Source organism: Myripristis murdjan, chromosome 8 (assembly GCF_902150065.1).
Source record: "Myripristis murdjan chromosome 8, fMyrMur1.1, whole genome shotgun sequence".
Taxonomy (NCBI): Eukaryota; Metazoa; Chordata; class Actinopteri; order Holocentriformes; family Holocentridae; genus Myripristis; species Myripristis murdjan.
This window is the reverse complement of record NC_043987.1, coordinates 32,710,120-32,731,029: the sequence shown is the minus strand read 5'-3', so window position 1 is coordinate 32,731,029 and position 20,910 is coordinate 32,710,120. Positions and strand designations below refer to the sequence as shown.

General features: G+C 41.4%; 1 protein-coding gene across 1 annotated transcript; it reads left to right on the top strand.

Annotated features, from left to right (window-relative positions):
- Positions 1-2,304: 2,304 nt before the first annotated feature.
- On the top strand, positions 2,305-16,295 carry LOC115363497 (protein NLRC3-like). The gene is made up of 10 exons (XM_030057750.1): positions 2,305-2,323; positions 5,164-5,278; positions 5,641-5,757; positions 6,742-6,817; positions 6,971-7,199; positions 8,117-9,890; positions 9,997-10,170; positions 13,799-13,972; positions 14,171-14,217; positions 14,444-16,295. The coding sequence occupies exons 2-10, from the start codon at positions 5,190-5,192 to the stop codon at positions 14,980-14,982; spliced, it is 3,219 nt and encodes a 1,072-aa protein (XP_029913610.1). The 5' UTR covers positions 2,305-2,323; positions 5,164-5,189; the 3' UTR covers positions 14,983-16,295.
- The last annotated feature ends 4,615 nt before the right edge of the window (positions 16,296-20,910 follow it).

Below are 20,910 nucleotides of genomic sequence, written 5' to 3'. Positions count from 1 at the left end.
CAGAACAAATATCTTGGCTCTGTAACTGATGATAACTGATGGATGCTGTGTGTAGAAAAGCCCATCAGTGAATGTATTTTTATCACAGGCTTCGTGGTCTAAGTGATGACATCTCCTTCATGAAAGTGTTTTATTCTTATTTTATTGATACGACTGCCTGCCAAAAATCCACGACACTTGATATCCAGCAGTCATCTAACAAACAACCGTTGTTTATGTTGACTTAACTTGAGCAGATGTGATTTCTTGTGGGAAATGTGATGATGACGGCGTGTATGTGGGTTTTGGCTGGCAGCTGCTGTTCCCTCTTTCCTGCACTGAATCTTTTAGTGGCACCGAGTAGGCCTACCGGACTGAACCGGCCCGCTGCCACTTAGTGTCACTGAGGCATTAAAACTGTTAATTGTGTCAGTAATTATGACCAACGACAGATATTCTGTTTCAGCAGAGATAATATTACCGTCAGTGAACATCCAGTGACTCAGTGTGTCGGCTGTCTGCGGAGACGACTCACCGATTAGCTCACTGACCGGCTGGCAGGCTGGCTGGTTGCTGGCTGTGAGGTCAGCGGAGGTAGCTTTGAATGGCTGGTAGTCACTCGGTGTCAACATGGACACACAGCGACCTCTGCTGGACAAATCATCAAGACACACGCCAGAGCCACTAGTGACAAAGTTATTACCTGATATGAATCATTTCTTTTATTTGAAACCCATGATTCTTTACCTCGATGTATTTTGTAATTTCTTTTAATTTCTATTTTTATTTCTTCTTCTTCTTCTTCTTCTTCTTCCTCTTCTTCTTCTTCTTCTTCTTCTTCTTCTTCTTCTTCTTCTTCTTCTTCTTCTAGCAATCAACTGTGGTACGATGGCAACGGCGGCGCATATGCATGCACCAGCTGGTGGCTCCCTTAATTTCAGCATAAAGAGGAGCGATTCTCCCGTTTTCATTGCTGAGAATCGTGTCACTTGTGGGTTTATTACTTATGACAGTAATACACTCGTCAATATTAATATATGATTTCAGCTCAGCTTTCAACACAATCTCCCCCATGAAGCTGACTGGAAAACTGAACACTCGTATCACCCTCAGCAACTGGATACTGGACTTGGATTGGCAGTCTCTCCTCCTCCACTCTAGTGCTCAACACCGGAGCCCCCCAGGGCTGTGTGCTCAGCCCCCTCCTGTTCACGCTGTACACCCACAACTGCAACCCCCGACATGGAGAGAACTCTATTGTGAAGTTCGCGGATGACACCACCATCATCGGCCGGATTTCCAACAATGATGAGTTTTCATATCGGGAGGAAATCAACCATCTTGCAGAATGGTGCACAGAAAACAACCTACTGCTCAACGTCAGCAAAACCAAAGAGCTGATAGTTGATTTTCGAAAAAAGGAGGCAAAGACACACAACCCTGTCTACATCAATGGAGCTGAGGTGGAGCAAGTGAGCAGTTTCAAGTTCCAGGGAATCAACATAACAGAGAATCTGACATGGACTTCACATATCTCTGCCCTGGTTAAAAAAGCTCCGAAACGGCTGTATTTCTTAAGGAAACTTAAGAAAACAAAATTCCCACGCCAAGTTCTTGTCAGCTTCTACAAAGGAGCGATTGAAAGCATCCTGACTGGAAACATCACAAACTGGCATGGGATGTGCACGGCCCAGGACAGGAAGACCCTGCAACGAGTGATTAAAACTGCCCAAAACATCATTGGCACCCATCTACCAAGCATCAGTGATATCGGGGAGGTGAAGTGAGATCCTAAAAGACAACACCCACCCCAGCCACAGCCTGTTCACCCTGCTGCCGTCAGGAAAAAGATACAGAAGTATACAGAAGTGCACCATCTGCACTCCTCCATGTATAATAATTTTATTTTTTATACAATCAATTAATCAATCAAGAGGGAACCACATTTTAATTTCATTATACAACCTGTTGTATAATGACCAATAAACTTCCTAGTATCCTTGTATTCTTCTTCCAGATTAATGTTAAAAAAGCACTTTTTTTTGGTACCAAGAAGAGTTTTTTTTGTTTGTTTGTTTGTTTATTTACGTCTGTAATGTCGTTAATTTAGAGGGGTTTTTTTTAGGCTCTGTAATTTTTTTCGATAATAGGGATGTCAGTCGGATTTTTTCTTTTGATGCCTTCTCGTTCAGTTCTTCACCGACCGTGCCAACATCTCGCTCTCTCTCTCTCTCTCTTTCTCTCTCTCTCTAAACCTTCCTACTTTCACTTTCACGTCCGCTTATTGCGCATTCTCATTTCCGGCCACCGAGAGACACGAAGGCCCTGTTCCCAGCTGTTACAGGTCAGTTTGTTGTGTGTTGCAGGCTGTTTTTTCATGGCTGTTTTCACTCACTCAGACGGTGAAGTCGTGTTTGTCTGAGATTTTGCTCTTTGGGATGAAAATGTGGACTGATGTGGTGAAACTGAGTGTTTGTGTTAAATAAGCAAACAAAGGGCTGCAGGAACTCTCTCTCTCTCTCTCTCTCTCTCTCTCTCTCTCTCTCTCTCTCTCTCTCTCTCTCTCTCTCTGTGTGTGTGTGTGTGTGATATCTTGGAGGGAGATAGGCTGCGCTTATCCGAGTTTTATCAACATTTTGAGTGTTAATGACGTCATTAGTTACCATAGCAATATTACGGAAATATTACAGGCGACAGTATCGCACAGCGCACAGTGATGAAAGTAACTTCAGATACAGTATTTCTCAGTTGCTAAAACACTAAACCCTCTTGTCTGAACCAAATTCACAGTGCTCTGAACCCATTTATTGAATCGGTCATCCTTTTGGCAGAACCTTAAGCACTTTTCGCAGAGTTAGACACAACTTGCAGGCATATTCTCAGCCACTAAAGCACATTTTGCACTTCTTTGACAAGTTTATACACATTTTCTCACTGTTATGCACTTGTGCTGCATAATTGTGAGCACAGGTGGCAAAAGTCAAACACAAGTAAAGCACTGGTGTCACTGGTTGAACACAACAACTCAAAATTGATAACACTTGTGGCTCATGATGTGAGGGAACATATATAAGCCAGTTCAGAGAGCACTGCTTTGTGAGGTTCTACAATGGATAGAACTCTGAGAGGAGGAGTTTGTGTGAGAGGAGGTCGAGGAGGTCGAAGAGGTTGAGGTGGTCGAGGTGGTCAGCGAAGACAAAGAACAGTAATATCTGATGAAATCAGAGCTACTGTGATTGACCATGGTCTTGTCCATAGTATGAGCATGAGGGAGGCCGGACAAAGGGTGCAATCAAACATCAGTTGATTCACTGTGTCCACCATAATCCGAAGATTTAGACAACAGGTAAATTACCTTTTTTGACATTATAGTATGTAAATGTTGACAGCAATTACTGTATGACTATACTATATACTGTACCACAGTATACTGTAAGTAAATATATGTTTCAGTACATCACTGTGCCATTGTACTGTAGTATTGTAATGGAGGGTGAGGCTAACTGTTTGTAGGCCTGTATTCCATGTATATTTTTGTACTTTATTTTTACATAGGCTTACTGTATACAAGTGCTAAATGCACAAGATTTCTGTTTGTTTTTGTACTGCAAGTGTTACGTGTAAATACAGAATATTTCTGTTTTCTGTACTTTTTTTTACTATGTACAAGTGCTAAATGCACAGGTTTTTTTGTTTTGCAACATGCATTTAGCCTACAGTGAACAATAAATATTTATTTCTACAGTTTCATGTCCTGAGCATTGTGCTTTCTATTTTTCTATGTAGTGTTTAGTGACTGCTCAGTAGTGTTTTTAATTTTGATTGACTTGGGACACAATTTGACAACACAGTTCAATTTCAATTCAATTCAATTCAATTTTATTTATTTGTATAGCCCAGAATCACAAATACAAATTTGTCTCAAAGGGCTTTACAGAAAAATACAACATCCTCTGTCCTTAGACAGAGTTTTGAGCACAGATTGAACTGTTTTGCAGTGAAAGTTTGGTTTTGCAAGAGGAGTCTGAGGTTTTGTGAATGTAGCTTGAAAATTGGGTTTTGTGTTCACAGGTCAGAGAAAAGGAGAGCAACTTTCTAGAAATGTGTCTTAGCAATCGAGAAAAACTGTAATAGTTCATTATTTTATTTTATTTAATTTTTTTATTTAATTTTTTATATTTTATATTTTATTTCGCTACTCATTTAGTTGTTTTATTTTGTTTTATTTTATGTTTTTATTTATTTTTTTATTTTTTTTTATTTTTTTTTTTTCCCAGTCACACTAGTTTCTCCTCACTGGCTCTGACTCACTGCTGATGAACTGCTCTATGTGCGCCATCTAGTGGACTTAGGGCGGAACGACAGCTGATCTATTCTGATTTCTGTGCCTCGTGCTGATGTGCTGTCTGTGGAGTTGGATGCTGAAGCTCTGGGTGTGTGTCAGTCACTTCAGATCAGACACTCAGGTGCAGCGACAGGGGAGGATGAGCTGCGTCTTTTCTGCAGACGAGGAAAGAAACAGGAAAGTCTGGCCTCCGTCCGGGTGTGTGTGTGTGTGAGATCAGCTGGAAGTGCTGCAGATAATGGATGAGGGTTGGGGTTAGGGTTAGGAATTTGGAATTTGGAAGATTTTTTTGTTTCTTTATTATGCAATTGAACAGAATAGATTTGTAATTAAAAAAAAAATAGATTTGAGAGCAAAACTACTGACACTGCAGTCAAAAAAAGTTTTATTGTAAGTGAAATAAAAAAAAAAACAGAGTCAAAAACTTTTGTTTGTAAATCCAAGAGGTTTTGTTAGTGAATTATAATGAAAAGAAAGTGGCAGTAACACGATGACATTATAACCGTGAATGTGGCTGAGCTATCGCTCCCATCGGGACCGGCCAATAGAGAGGAGCCTTACATCTTCCAAGTGTAGGTCCTGCCCACAAGATGCAGCTCAGCAGCAAGCAAAAGTTTTCGGATTTTCAAATTAAAAAATTTTGGTTTGTTAGTGGATGAATGGTCTTTTTCAGTTTTGCTGATGATGTTTAAAATGAAGGAACTGCTATTGACCTCTAGGCCCAAGGCCAAGAGGTGAATGTAATGTAATGAGTTAATTAAACTCAGAGCATTGTGTGTGTGTGTGTGTGTGTGTGTGTGTGTGTGTGTGTGTGTGTGTGTGTGTGTGTGTGTGTGAAGGTGTGTGTGAAGGTGTTTGCTCAGGTATGGATGAGCCTGAGGAGAAAGAGGAGGGGCTCTTTGCCTTTGAAACTCCTCTGTCTGGAGAACATGACAGAAGGACCAAAGCTAAGAGGTAAGACCAGTATGATGTTATCAGTGACCATCTATTTAAATGAAGAATATTTGTAAATAATCAATCAATCAAACTTTATTTATGTAGCATCAAATAACAGGAAGCTGATTAATGATCAATCATCAATCAGTAACTGATAGAGAAGGGCTGGGGATCAATACGTTCACACGTCTCCCCACTCCTCTTCCAATATGTGTGTGTTCTGATGTTTTCTCTTGTGCCAAGCTTTTCATTGTTGGACATTTTTTTTCATTTCTTTCTCGTTTGATTTTTATGTTCTCTTTCCTTTTATGTATTCAAAATAAATCAAAGTGAATGAGTGAAGTTTTCACAGTAAAAGCCCTGCCTGTGTTGTGTTGCAGCCCAGTCCCGCAGGACAGACCAGACTCTTCTGAACCCAGTGGTGTGTCCATGAGGAGTGATGCGTCGAAGCGGTTACCTATTCATTTCAAAGACAGACGTCACTCTATTGATGACATGTGAGGAAAGTTTAAAGATTTATTTTTTGTTATTACTCTAAGTTACAGACTATGGAGTTATGGGCAATGGAGTTACTCCTGCATACTCTGTCTTACTGTCTCAGTGTCCTCTTTCATTAAATCACATCTAATTTTAGGGGCACCGGCTTATCAAAAAATAATTACCAGGGCTTCACCTCTGCAAAAGTCATTATTTTTCCAAAGAGGACCACCAAGAAGTGATTTAACCCACTTAATAAAGGGCTTTATCTGACAAAAATAATTTATTTATTTATAGCTGTTAATCTTTTTAAAGCTGTTTCTATACCAATGTTAGTTGTTTAAGAAAAGAAATTGCAATTTAAAAAAAAAAAAAAAAAAAAAAAACAGTTGTGGGGAATCCTGTTGTGTTTATGTTTCAAGGCAGTTGGCTGTGAGGGGCTCCTGGTGCTGTCGCATGACTGGAGGAAAGTGTCTTGTTCCATTTTCTGTCTGCGGTGTTGGAGCGCACCGGTGTTCAACACATCTTTTGACATGGAGGGGCGCTGTCTTACACCAAGTCTCTTTTCTAGTTTCCAAGAGGCAAAGTTATTGAAAGTGACAACCCTTTGGAACCAGGCGCCAGGAGCAGAAACCCTTTTCTCTGCTGATAAAATAGCAAAAGTGGACTTGGGCACACCCTGAATGCAGCTGTGCCATGATCTGCAGAGCGTGTATTTAGATCATTACAACAGAGCCCCATGTTGCCAGTCAGTTACTGAACGTTTTTCTCTACATGTAATTTTCTAACATCAGCCTCCAACACAGCAGTGCAGCTTCCTGAAGTGCATTCATCTGGAAAGGAAGATGTACAGTGATGAGGCTTGACAGCAGTTTTCTGTTCAGAAGTTAGCAGCTGCAGAATGGCTTTGTTGACCAATCAGAATCAAGTATTCAACACAGCCGTGTAATAAAGAACACCTTAAATTTTGTGTGTGTGTCTAATACATCATGTTCCCCCTGCAGAGACCAACTGTCTGCAGAAGCTTTCAGTGTTCAGTCTGCCCAGACGCTTCAAACAGACCCGATCTCTGTATTTACGGTGAGTAAATATAAAACACCTTTTGCTTAAGAAAAATGAAATGAAAAATGACCACTCTTGTCATAACTCTCTCGTTTCACTCTTAAGACTGTTGAGTTTTAAAACTGCACAAGTTTTAATATCACCGTTTATTTGCATATTATTCTTTTCCAGCTGCTTGAGGAGAGCATTATCACTTTTGTGAAGAACGAGCTGAGAAGGCTTCAGAGGAATCTGAATCCAGCCTACCCAGCATGCTTACAGAGGCAGAGTGAGTACGAGGAGGTGCTGGATGATGAGGAGGAGGAGCAGTGGAGGAGCAGCAGGGAGGCTTTTCTGCAGATCACACTGCACTTCCTGAGGAGAATGAAGCAGGAGGAGCTGGCTGAGCGTCTGCAGAGCAGTAAGATATATTCATTTCCAGTTTGGACAGTAAAGGGGCACAGTCCATTATTAGTTATTATTGTGGTAAAATTATTAAGTCAGTGGTGCATATTGGAAAAAAAGATCACCGAAACAGTTGCCTTTCACATTTGTAGGGATGGGCGATACCACCAGTTTTCTTTTTGACTGGGTACTAACTAATAGGGCTAGTATCCTGATACTTTTAGTACATATCAGAGGGGGAAATCTTTGTGATTTCTCTTTGAAAACGGGTAAATGCCTACATAAAACGAGGACACTCAGTAGAGAACAAACCTCTGCCAAGGTTGCAGCTGAAACTTGCTTGTTTGTACCAAGCTTTTTTCAACAAGGCTGCTGTCAGTAGGACATGCCCTTTCCAACAAATCAGCACTGAAGACCAGTCAGTGCTGCCTTCATCCATGACCAACATTCCCACTGGGTTTTGTGATTTTACATCGTTGTATTTGGAAACTATGGCCCTGGTTGTGGTCTCAAAAACGTAATTGCTTCATTACTGGCTTGAGACCAACATTCCCACTAAGTTTTGTACAAATCTACTGAGTACTTTTTTGATTGTTACCCTTTTCTGGTATCATTATTCACAGTCAACTGGGCAAATAATGTTTGCTGGATTGAAATAAAATGATGCTGCTGTTTCATTCTTACAGCGCTAAGACCTGTGTCCACATTTTATTGTGAATTAATTCCACAAAAGAAACAAAAGATTCAAGTATTGATACTTTATTGATACTTTACTATCAATGTGCCCATCCCTACACAATGAACTATCACATGACTTTGTCATCCATCCAACATTAATGAGCTGATATGAGAGCTGAGAAAATTACATATTTACCAGGAAACACATATTTTTCTGTTATACATATTGATTTGAATTGTTATTTATTCATCCAGAAACTCCTGCTGCAGTGTGCCAACATAAACTCAAATCTAAACTAAAGGAGAGTTTTGAGTGTGTGTTTGAGGGGATTGCTAAAGCAGGAAACCCAACACCACTGAATCAGATCTACACAGAGCTGTACATCACAGAGGGAGAGAGTGGAGAGCTCAATGAGGAACATGAGGTCAGATGGATTGAAACAGCATCCAGGAAACCAGTGAGACCAGAAACAACAATCAAATGTGAAGATATCTTTAAACCCTTACCTGGAAGAGATCAGCTAATCAGAAGAGTGATGACAAAGGGAGTGGCTGGCATTGGGAAAACAGTCTTAACACAGAAGTTCACTCTGGACTGGGCTGAACACAAAGCCAACCAGCATGTCCACTTCACATTTCCATTCACTTTCAGAGAGCTGAATCTGCTGAGAGGGAAAAAGTTCAGCTTGGTGGAACTTATTCATCTCTTCTTCTCTGAGACCAGAGAAGCAGGAATCAGCAGGTTTGAGCAGTTCCAGGTTGTGTTGATCTTTGACGGTCTGGATGAGTGTCGACTTCCTCTGGACTTCGAGAACAACCAGATCCTGACTGATGCTACGGAGTCCACCTCAGTGGACGTTCTGCTGACAAACCTCATCAAGGGGAACCTGCTTCCCTCTGCTCGCCTCTGGATAACCACACGACCCGCAGCAGCCAATCAGATCCCTCCTGAGTGTGCTGACATGGTGACAGAGGTGAGAGGCTTCACTGACCCACAGAAGGAGGAATACTTCAGGAAGAGATTCAGAGATGAGGAGCAGGCCAGCAGAATCATCTCCCACATCAAGACGTCACGAAGCCTCCACATCATGTGCCACATCCCAGTCTTCTGCTGGATCACTGCTACAGTTCTGGAGGACGTGTTGAAAACCAGTGAGGGAGGAGACCTGCCCAAGACCCTGACTGAGATGTACATCCACTTCCTGCTGGTTCAGACCAAACTGGGGAACATCAGGTATCATGGGAGAGCTGAGACAGATCCACTCTGGACTCCAGAGACCAGGGAGATGATCCTGTCTCTGGGAAAACTGGCCTTTGAGCAGCTGGAGAAAGGCAACCTGATCTTCTATGAAGAAGACCTGGCAGAGTGTGGCATTGATATCAGAGCAGCCTCAGTGTACTCAGGAGTGTTCACACAGATCTTTAAAGAGGAGCGTGGGCTGTACCAGGACAAGGTTTTCTGCTTCGTCCATCTAAGCGTTCAGGAGTTTCTGGCTGCTATTCATGTCTTTGTGACATTCATCAACTCTGGAGTCAATCTGCTGTCAGAAGGACAATCAACCTCCCAACTAAAACACCTCTACCAGAGTGCTTTGGACAAAGCCTTACAGAGTTCAAATGGACACCTGGACTTGTTCCTGCGCTTTCTCCTGGGTCTTTCACTGCAGACCAATCAGACTCTCCTACGAGGCCTGCTGACACAGACAGGAAGTGGCTCACAGACCAATCAGGTAACAGTCCAGTACATCAGAGACAAGATTAGGGAGAATCCCTCTCCAGAGAGAAGCATCAACCTGTTCCACTGTCTGAATGAGCTGAATGACCATTCTCTAGTGGAGGAGATCCAACAGTACCTGAGATCAGGAAGTCTCTCCACAGATGAACTCTCCCCTGTTCAGTGGTCAGCTCTGGTCTTCATCTTACTGACATCAGAGAAGGATCTGGAAGTGTTTGATCTGAAGAAATACTCTGCTTCAGAGGAGACTCTTCTGAGGCTGCTGCCAGTAGTCAAAGCCTCCAACAAATCTCTGTAGGTTCACAGATTCATTACATGATGAATTAATAAATGTAATTCTACATGTGAAAAAATCAAGGAGAAAATATTGTTTGTGCTTTATCACTACTGGTTTCTTCAGGCTGAGTGTGTGTAAACTGTCAGAGAGAAGCTGTGAAGCTCTGGCCTCAGTTCTCAGCTCCCAGTCCTCCAGTCTGAGAGAGTTGGACCTGAGTAACAACGATCTACAGGATTCAGGAGTGAAGCTGCTCTCTGCTGGACTGGAGAGTCCACATTGTAGACTGGAGACTCTCAAGTAAGATCAGTGCATTTTTTTTTTTTTTAAATCTAGTCATTGACTAATTTCTCCACATTAAAATATATCTCTCGAAAGCAGTTTCTTGGGCCAACTCATCCCAATATCCCTGATGCTACATAGGCCTACAGTATCACAAAGTCGTTCATACATCAGCATTTTGAGTTTTAACAGTCATTTTACTATTTATTTGCATTGGAATGAAAATTTTGAAAGTTTTGTCAATCAGTCCTCTTCTCACCCAACTTTACATACAGAATTCTTAAACACTAGCCGGCTTTCCACTGTCGCGCCAAACGCGGGTGTGCTGGCTCTTGCCAAGGCCAGCTGCATTTCCATTATCACTTCCTGTCTTTGATGGCGCCTCGATGGGGCTGCCGGGGCCAGTTTCTAAGAGCTAATGGCCTAGAGAATCCCTATGGGCCAGACGGGGCTAACCAGCTCTGAGTTGGAGTTACGGGTCATAAGTGGGGAGATGGTGTTTGCTTAAATGAGGACATTATGTGAATATAGTGTCAGGGCTGGCAGTGCAGGGGATCCAACACATAACGGGACAGGTCTGCCAAAAACTGTAAAAAAATGAAAAAACTGGGGTGTCAGTACAAGGCAGTTAAAGCACACAACACACAAAGTGGCATTCAAAGGAAAAAATGCTGTAGTTCTGCAGGAGTTAGTTGGTGCCGGGTGTGCAGAGTTTAACCACTCGCTTCCTACTTTCCACTTGCATGCATGGATGGGATGAGACTGTGGGGCCATCGGCACAACAGTGGAAACACGAATGGTTTTTGTTCTCACAGCTGGAGGCAGACGGACATTAAAACTGCCTGGCTCGAAGATAGCCCTAGCTCACAGTGGCACGGCAATGAAAAGACAGCTATTGACTGTTAAAGCACATATATGAACCACATTAGACACTACAGAGTGACATTTTTATGTGCATTTGTCTTTCCTCAGGTTGAGTGGCTGTAAGCTGTCAGACAGAAGCTGTGAAGCTCTGGCTTTAATTCTCAGCTCTCAGTCCTCCAGTCTGAGAGAGCTGGACTTGAGTAACAACGAGCTGCAGGACTCAGGAGTGAAGCTGCTCTCTCAAGGACTGGGGAGTCCACACTGCAGACTGAAAACTTTGAAGTGAGTGTTCCTGAACAAGCACAGGAAGACCATGCAAGTTGGACACTGAACTGCACAGCTGTTTTGGTTTATTATTGTTCAGTTTTATTGTTCAGTTTAATCCAAAATCAGTTTTCTTCCCATCCAGCTTTGCACAAATTGTCGTAAGAGGAAAACACTGATATCAAGACCTTTGAATTTAAGAGATAATATTTTCATATCTGTACATCTCCTTTGAGGTTGAGTGGCTGTAATCTGTCAGAGAGAAGCTGTGCAGCTCTGGCCTCAGTTCTCAGCTCCCAGTCCTCCAGTCTGACAGAGCTGGACCTGAGTAACAACAAGCTGCAGGACTCAGGAGTGAAGCTGCTCTCTGCTGGACTGAGGAGTCCACACTGCAGACTGGACAGTCTCAGGTAAGATCAGTGTAGTTTTTTTATCTTATCATTTGACTCAATTTTTCCCACATCAATCCTCTGACAGTTTCTTAGGTCAGTTTATCCCAATATTCCTGATTCCCCAAAGGACTACGGTTCAGCATCACAGAATCTGACCCTGACCCTGGCATATTTAGAGACAGTTATCCATCCTTCAGGATTATTCTGTTTAGTTCGCTGTGCCTCTTTGTATTTTCTTTCCGTTTTGTTTATTTTCTGTCACATCTCCAGCTTGTTCAGAGTGAATCGGTAACCTGTCTGAGAAAAGATCATGTATCCCCAAGTTTAGCATTTCTCCTCTGTTGCCAGGTAGATAAAATTATCAGGATTTCACTGACCATGGCTACTTTTGGGACCTCTTGGACTAGAGAGCAAGTTGAGATCTTTGGATCTTAACTCAACATGAACACTGAAAACTCTAGACTCTAGTTCCATCTGTGCTGATGCCCTCTTCATCCTCAGCAATATGTAAGCTTATACCATCAGTTAATGTTTCAGTCCATACAAAGGCTTCACAGAAAGAGTTTTGTTGCCTCATCTGATCTCACAAATGTCGAGCGAGTCTGCTTCAATCCCACCACTGCCTGAGTACAAATTCTCTATGCTTGGTGGTAAGAACAGTTGTTTTTCCCATTAGCTGTTGAAACTTAAGGAGTAGTTAGATGGTGGACCAACAGTTTTCCCTCACTATCCAAGACATCTAAGTTTGGTAGTGCTCCTGTCACTGTCCTGTCCTGACCAAGGCTCCTAGCATCAAGGATGAGTCAAATATCTGACATATTTTCCCCATAGGAAACAATAAAATATAACTGAAGAGTCAACTGGAAAAAGCTGTTTTGCTAAACCATAAAATGGTGAAAAATCAAGGTGGCAGAGATGAGTGGTCCCAGCGGTTAAAGTTGTGCATCGATGGGGTGTCCCGGCAGATCTCCTGTTAGTGTGTATCATGTATAAAAGCTCAGGTTCGATTCCTGACGGAGCCTTTTGCTGCATGTCATTCCCTCTCTCTCCTCTGACCTCCCCTTCCCTGTCTCTCTCTACTGTCACTGTTGAATAAAGCATAAATAAACAAACATGAATCAAAATTATGGATCTAGGATCCTTGGACATGTGGGCAACATTTGGCATCAATGGGACTTGCAGTGTTATAGAGTTACAGACCAAATTGCGCCACCATCTGGCCAGTATACACTGTCCGTTTTACCAGAGTAGTGCCCACAGAGGCCCACCTGTTAAGAATGGTTACTCTAGTGGTTTGTTCAGATGAAATGCAAAGTGAGTGTTTGAGTCATGGATGGATGGAAATTCACGCCATTTGCTTCACCCGGTGCAACCCGTCTGTTTGTGTCTTTGCATTGACTTTGTATGTCATCACGTGTTTTAAAAACTTGCTTCATTTCCAACAAATAAAATAGACTTCTGGTATTCTACATACATTGATTCACCCTCTAATAAAATATAAAACGTTTTCATTTTCATGTCCATCAAGGTTGAGTGGCTGTAAGCTGACAAAGACAAGCTGTACAGCTCTGGAATCAGTTCTCAGCTCCTCCAGTCTGAGAGAGCTGGACCTGAGTAACAACGACCTGCAGGATTCAGGAGTGAAGCTGCTCTCTGCTGGACTGGAGAGTCCACGCTGCAGACTGGAGGCTCTCAGGTCAGTTCCTCGACTTATTCAACAGATGCAGGTTATTATAAGGGTAGTCTGAATGACCCTTTAAGAAGGAGGCTAATGCAGTTTCCTTTATGAGTGTGCTGAAGTGCTTCGGTAGACACAAGGCGTGTTTGGTGGGGTTGAGAGGGCAGATGGATTGTGCGTGTGTTCCTCCATAGAAAGAGCAGGTTTGGAGGAATATGTTACAGTCTACGTCAGCAAAATTATATTACATATCATCCTACCCCCTTGGAACAGGATGGGTCTTCCCCTAATTTTCAACAGCCTGCGACAGCAGGCCACAAGTGGACGGTTATAAATTAACTAGTTTGGGACAAACACTGAAGAGTTGTGTAGTTGAATTTTTTTTCTACTTACTGCTACAGTTGAATCTTAAAACTTAAATTCTGACCATAATAATGTCTGTCTGTAGTCTGTCAGGCTGTCTGGTCACAGAGGAGGGCTGTGCTGCTCTGGCCTCAGCTCTGAGCTCCAATCCCTCCCATCTGAGAGAGCTGGACCTGAGCTACAATCATCCAGGAGCCTCAGGAGAGAAGCTGCTCTCTGCTGGACTGGAGGATCCAACCTGGAGACTGGACAAGCTCAGGTAGGAAGAGGCTTGCTGCCAGGTAGAGCCAGTGTCTTAATGAGAGTGAAGAGTTGGCAACCATTTTCTTTGTCATAATATGATTATGATGTGATTTCCACTGGGACAATCATTCATAGGGTAGGTTATTTTATTTTTGTGTTTCTTTTATCAAAGAGATTATGTACTGATCTTACCTTGAATACTCCCCAATTGCAGCATGGATCATGGTGGAGTGCAGAGGTTGAAATCAGATGTGAGGAAATGTAAGTGTATTCTTGTTTGATTGTTTTAGAACAACAATATGATGGCAAGGCCATCCAGTCCATATTAGTTCACAGATAAATGGCTCTTATAGATGTAAAGTCCATACCGATTTCTGGCATTCACTCTGCTCTGTCATACAAAGAATGAAGGCAATGGCTGTAATGTGTCAACAGGTTTATTCATCCAAAATCCACTGCTGTTTTTTTGTTTTTCTGTCTCCATCAGATGCCTGTGAACTCACACTGGACCCAAACACAGCACACAGGATCCTCTGTCTGTCTGAAGACAACAGGAAGGTGACAGCAGTGGAAGAGAAGCAGCCGTATCCTGACCACCCAGAGAGGTTTGACCACAGATACCAGGTGCTGTGTGCAGAAGGTCTGACTGGTCGCTGTTACTGGGAAGTTGTGAGGAAAGGAAGGATTGATATAGGAGTGACCTACAGAGGAATCAGCAGGAGAGGAGAGGGAGATGACTGCACACTTGGAGAAAATGACATGTCCTGGAATCTGCTGTGCTCCTATAATAGCTACACTGCCTGTCACAATAAAAGAAAGACAGAAGGTATCCCGTCACCTGACTCCTCTGACAGAATTGGAGTGTATCTGGACTGGTCTGCTGGCTCGCTGTCCTTCTACAAAGTCTCCTCTGACACACTGATCCACATCCACACCTTCACCTCCACATTCAGCGAACCTCTTTACCCTGCGTTCAGGTTCGGGTTGAGGTCTGGCTCCTTGTCTCTGTGTCAGATAGAGGAGTGAGAGTCGCCTCCTGCGTAGAGAAACACACAGGTTGAAATGAAAGTTCATTTTGCAAACACTCCTACCCATACTCACACCATCACACTGTTCAGTTATCTTACAAAAACAGACGGGAGGAAAATACAGACAGAAATTCGCCCAGTAAATGAAAAACATATGTATGAGGATTCAGTAGTAGGACGTACTCATTCCGTTTCTGAAAAAAGTTTTATTATCACGGCCTGTTTTTGTACCTTAGATGAGATGACTATGTGACTCTGTGACAGTGTAGTCTAGCTTGGTTATGATCCTTATTAATAACATGTATTATTTTTCAACATTTGTTTTTGCTTTAGTTTTGCTCACCTACCAGTATTCATCTACTTAATTATACACGAATAAATACATGTGTACATACACGTATGTATGCGTATGCATATATATTTGTGTGCAGACATGTAGGCTATGCTTTCTTCTTTTCATCTACAGACATTTGAAATGTACAACTAAAATTTGACTGATTGATTGATCTGTCTGCTAGAAAAGTCTTTGTAGTTCTGATAAACTCTGTCTGTAAATCAACACCTGTGACTTGTGGTAGACCGCTGGGCTCCATTTTGGGCCCCATCCACTTCTCAGTGTACATGCTCCCTCTTGGCCATACATTAGAGGACATAATAAAAAATAACATAACAATGGCATAATAAAATAAAATAAATAAAGAGTTGAATGTTGTGCTGTATGAAGGCAGAGTGGATTACAGATCAAACACATAATTTCTGCACTACAGTGTGAGATTGCAGGTGGTGACTTAGAGAACAGGACAGTGCTCATCAAGCTACTTTGTCAAAGTATCACAGAATATCACTACCTACTATAAATGGAAAATGTGTATTAATGAAAGTACAGTTGTTAGTGGTGTCTTTCTGCCCTTAAGATTCAGTTGAAACTATTTAACACTTACTCAAGAAACCTGTCCTTAAATTAAAAAAAAAAATGTGAGTAATGTGATTTGAGGTGAAAACTCCAGACCCAAATGTGGAGAAACTACAACTACTGTACAAAATAGTGCTCAGAATTTAATATAGGAGCGTTTTCACTTAATTTAATGGTTAATTGGTAGTTTGGCCCTATTGGCCAGGGAGCACTCCATCACAACCGCAGACCAATCAGAGCACAAGACCCTCCCTGTGTCGGTAAAATTCCTCAGTTAGTTGCCTACACAGTCGGGAGTGGACGGACTTTCTATTAGTTATAAGTTTATGTTCCCTGAATTCTGTGCATCATATTTCCTTTGGTGTGAGTCCCTGCCGTTCTAAGTAAGTTATTTGTAATTGTTTATTGAATTCTATAATAACCGATATCTGTTTGTGAAATGCTGTGTGACTGCGCACGCACTTCAATTATTGAGAGCGCACCATGGGGTCATGCCGTCGGCGGCGCAGTGTAAATGTTTAAGTTGGTTGTGGTCAAGTGACTAATACCTTTTCACCTTGCTAGCATATGCATATGTTATTCTGTGTAATATCTTACATGTTTACCGTGTATACACCGTACAATTTAATTGTTTGTAGTTGCAATACCTTGCCTAATTGAGTAGAACTTATATTACGTGTGTCGCCACAAGGGGGCACTGTGACCTTAGTTATCATGCCTGTTTGCGCCTGTAGGCTCTGAGGTGTACTGCACTATTTCCTTTGCCTGACTGTTGACCTGTAGCCTTGTTTTCCTGTCTGTAGGACATTTATATCCTTTTACAAATGTCATTATTATGAGCAGTAATATTTTTTATTATCTTATTTTGTATTATCATTTTCTGCTATTATTAAGACATATATCTTTATTCGCTTATAGACCACACCTATCAAGGATGCACCAAGTCGTTTAATAAAGAAAGGAAAGAAAACCTGACCTGCCTCCCGTGTCCTGACCGACACCCCATAGAGACAGTCACCTAGTTCTTAACCAGCTAATATAACTAACAACTACTATGCGATGAAGAAGTAAATCTACAAATCTTATTGCATAAAGCAAGAGGCTCTTTTAAGATTCACACCGATTTCAGAAGACAGACACCCATTACTATACTGATAATATTGGATAGGTCATGACAAAGTTGCCCAATGAAATGGTAATAAGGTTAATGGTTTATGTTCTACATGGTGTGCAACATTCAGAAAGAATATATAAACATCGCACCACAAGTAAGGAAATTTGTGTTTGGTAGAATATTTCTTTGTTGTAGCAATGCTTCTTGGCAATAAATCTTATACCGTTGGAAAGCCTCTTTATTTCCCTTTTAAATGGTGCCACATTTGGAACATGCATTTGTGGGATGAGCAGCAGAGCTGAGGATGTGGGTTGCGCCCATGAAAAAATTGCCACATCTTCTCTGCCCGATGCCAAACAGTTTATTTTGCTGTTGCTATTAACACCTACTGACAGTGTTCAGTAGGTGTCTGCTCCAAGAATGTTGTACTGATCTGGATGGGGCCCGTGCGATAGTGCAACTTCAAGCTGGTGTTCCGCAAAACCAAGCTGAGGCATTATTTGGAGGGAACCCTAGTACCATCTCCAAAGTGAAGGCCAAGTTCCATATAGCAGGGGACGTCAGAGACAGACTGCGAAGTGGGCGTCCCAAGAAGACGACACCCCAAGAAGACCATTTCCTCACCCTGTTAGCACTTAGGTACCGTAGGCTGAAGACATGGAGAACGTGATGCTGATTACTGCACCAATAGAGTAACAACTTTTGATGAGGCAGTGTGATGGTGTGGGGCGGCATCTCCCTCACTGGAAAAACGAGGCTTGTCATCATTGGAGGCGATCTCAATGCAGAGAGATATCGAGATGAGATTCTGCAACCAGTGGCAATCCCATATCTCCACAGTTTGGGACCGAACTCTATCCTCCAAGATGATAACGCTCACCCCCACAGAGCGGGGCTTATCAGAGACTACCTCCAGAATTTGGGAGTGAAGAGGATGGAATACCAAAAACAAATTTCTTTATTTTTTGTGCAATGTTTAGTCAGTCAGTAGGAAATCCTGCTGGTTTGAGCCCAGAATCCCAATCTTCTCCTCAGCATCTGGACTCTGAAGAGACTTTGCTGTGACTTGGGCCGATTCAGAGGAAAACAATCTAGTGATTCTGGGCTCAAATCAACAGGATCTCCTTGTTCCTGAATCCCATGTCAAAGTAGAATTTGCGGAGTTGATCAGCTGCAGGCCTGAGACACGGCCAGCAGGAGACAGCACATGAGTTTTTTCTTCATAAACTTATGACTTTATAAACTCACAATTTTGGACTTTTTTTTTTTTTTTTTTTTTTTTTTACCATAGATTTGTTTTTTCCCTCATAAAATTTGCCACTTTAATCTCAGAGAATATCCAAGTTTTTCTGTAGTACTACTTCTACTACTCTTACTACCACGACTACTGTTATTGCTACTTCTACTACTACAACAACTAATAATATACTACTACTGCTGCAATTACTACTACTACTACTACGATTATTGCTATGATGGCTACTACTATTGCTGTTACTGCTCCTACTACTATTGCTAATACTACTACTACTATTGCTACAAAAACTACTACTACTGCAATTTCTGCTACTACTACTACTACTACTACTACTACTACTACTACGACTATTGCAATCACAACTACTACTACTGCAATTTCTGCTACTACTACTGCTATTACTACTACTACTACTACTACTACTACTACTACTACTTCTACTGATACACTATTACTAGTAATTTTACTACTACAACTAATGTTACAACTATTACTACAAATACTTCTACTAATGTACAACTACCACTATTACTACTACAACTGTTACAACTACTACCACTATTACAACAGCTACCACTACGATTGCTACTACTACTACTACCTTTACTACTACTACTACAGCTACAACTACTAATATACTACCACTACTACTCTTAATACTACTGCTACTATTACTGTTACTACTATTCTTATTACCTCTGTTACTACTACTACAACAACTACTACTACTACTATTGCTACTACTACTATTACTATAAATAGACTACTAATATACTACTACTGCTAACTATTACAACTACTGCTGCTACTATTACTAGTGCAACTACTCAGTGTTTTCTTTTTTTCCTCATAACATTTGCCATTTTAATCTCAGAGAATATCCGACTTTTTTTTCTTATGACTTTAATCTAGAAAATTCTTTAGTACCACTTGAATGATTAGGACCACTACTGCTACTGCTGCTGCTGCTACTACTACTATTACTACCACGACTACTGTTATTGCTACTTCTACTACTACTACAACAACAACTAATAATATACTACTACTACTTCTACTATTAATACTACTACTACTGCTATTGCTATTCATCTATAAAGCACTTCTCGGAATACTCCCCCCATACTTATCTTCACTTTTAAATTTCCGCCCTACACGTCTCCCCACCCGTTCACAGTCACACATCAGGCTCCAACTCCCTCATATAAATTCAGAACTAGGAAAAACCGCCTTCTCTTTCTATGCCCCATATCGCTGGAACAAATTACAAGACTCACTGAAAATTGATACTCTTATCTCTCTCGAAGCTTTTAAAAGACTACTTCACGATACAGTAGCGGGGGCCCAGACCCAGGCTTGCACCTGCTTCATTTAGCCTGATTTCTACTATGTCACAAAATTTTTTATTACCTTGTTTTTTATGCCTGTATTTTTTACTACATTGTTTTTTTTTTTTGTTTTTGATGTGTCTGTAATCTCTGTGTTTTCTGCTGCTACAGGGTGTCCTTGAAAAAGAGAGCCCGCTCTCAATGGACCTTCCCTGTCAAAATAAAGGTTAAATAAATAAATTGCTATGATTACTACTAGTACTGCTATTACTGCTACTACGATTATTACTAATACTACTACTACTATTGTTATGACAACTACTACTACTGCAATTTATGCTACTACTACTACTATTACTACTTCTACTGATACACTATTAATAGTACTTTTACCACTATGACTAATATTACAAATATTACTACAAATACTTCTACTAATGTACTACTACCACCAATTTTACCACTACTACAATCGCTACTACTACTACCATTACCACTACTACTACTACAGTTACAACTACCAATACACTAACATTACAACTACTACTTCTACTACTACTACTATTAGTGTTACTACTATTTATATTACCTATTTTACTACCACTGCTATTATTACAACAACTACTACTACTATGGCTACTACTACTATTACTATAACTAAACTACTATTACATCACTACTACTACCATTACCACTAACACTAACACTACTACAGCTACAACTACTAATATACTACCACTACTACTACTACTACTAGGCTACTACTAGTACTTTTACTAATATTACTACTACCTCTGTTAATACTACTATTACTACTACTAGTGGTACTACTATTTCTACCACCATTACCACTACTACTACAACTAAAACTACTAATGTATTACTACTACTGCTAACTACTATTACTGCTACTACTATGACCACTACTACTACTACAACTATTACTAGTACAACTTCTCAGTGTTTTCTTTTGAATCGTAACTGGCGGTTAGCCTCGCCTGTCAGGGTCCAGGTGAGTCGCTGATGTGAAAATGGCGTTTAAAACTTACGAACCTCTGTGTGGTCGCACCTCCGGCAGCAAGATGGCGTCCAGGAGCCTCTGCTGCCTCTCCACCTTCAGTCTCAGGTGAGAGTTTTGCAGCTGGTACTCGGCCAGCGTCTCCTCCGGCAGAGCCAGCGTCTCCTCGGTGGCTGCAGTTTGTCGTCGCATCACCTGCGATCTCAGCTCGCAGAGATCAGACATCTTCACAAACTTGGTCCTCCACGTCCTGCCGTCTGAAAGAGATCTGACGTTTCGCTGCTTTGACTCCAAG

Coding starts and splice junctions, on each gene's coding strand:
- LOC115363497 (XM_030057750.1), top strand. CDS start 5,190: ATGGATGAGCCTGAGGAGAAAGAGGAGGGGCTCTTTGCCTTTGAAACT. Junction 5,758..6,741: donor CGTCACTCTATTGATGACAT/GTGAGGAAAGTT, acceptor TTCCCCCTGCAG/AGACCAACTGTCTGCAGAAG. Junction 13,973..14,170: donor TGGAGACTGGACAAGCTCAG/GTAGGAAGAGGC, acceptor CCCCAATTGCAG/CATGGATCATGGTGGAGTGC.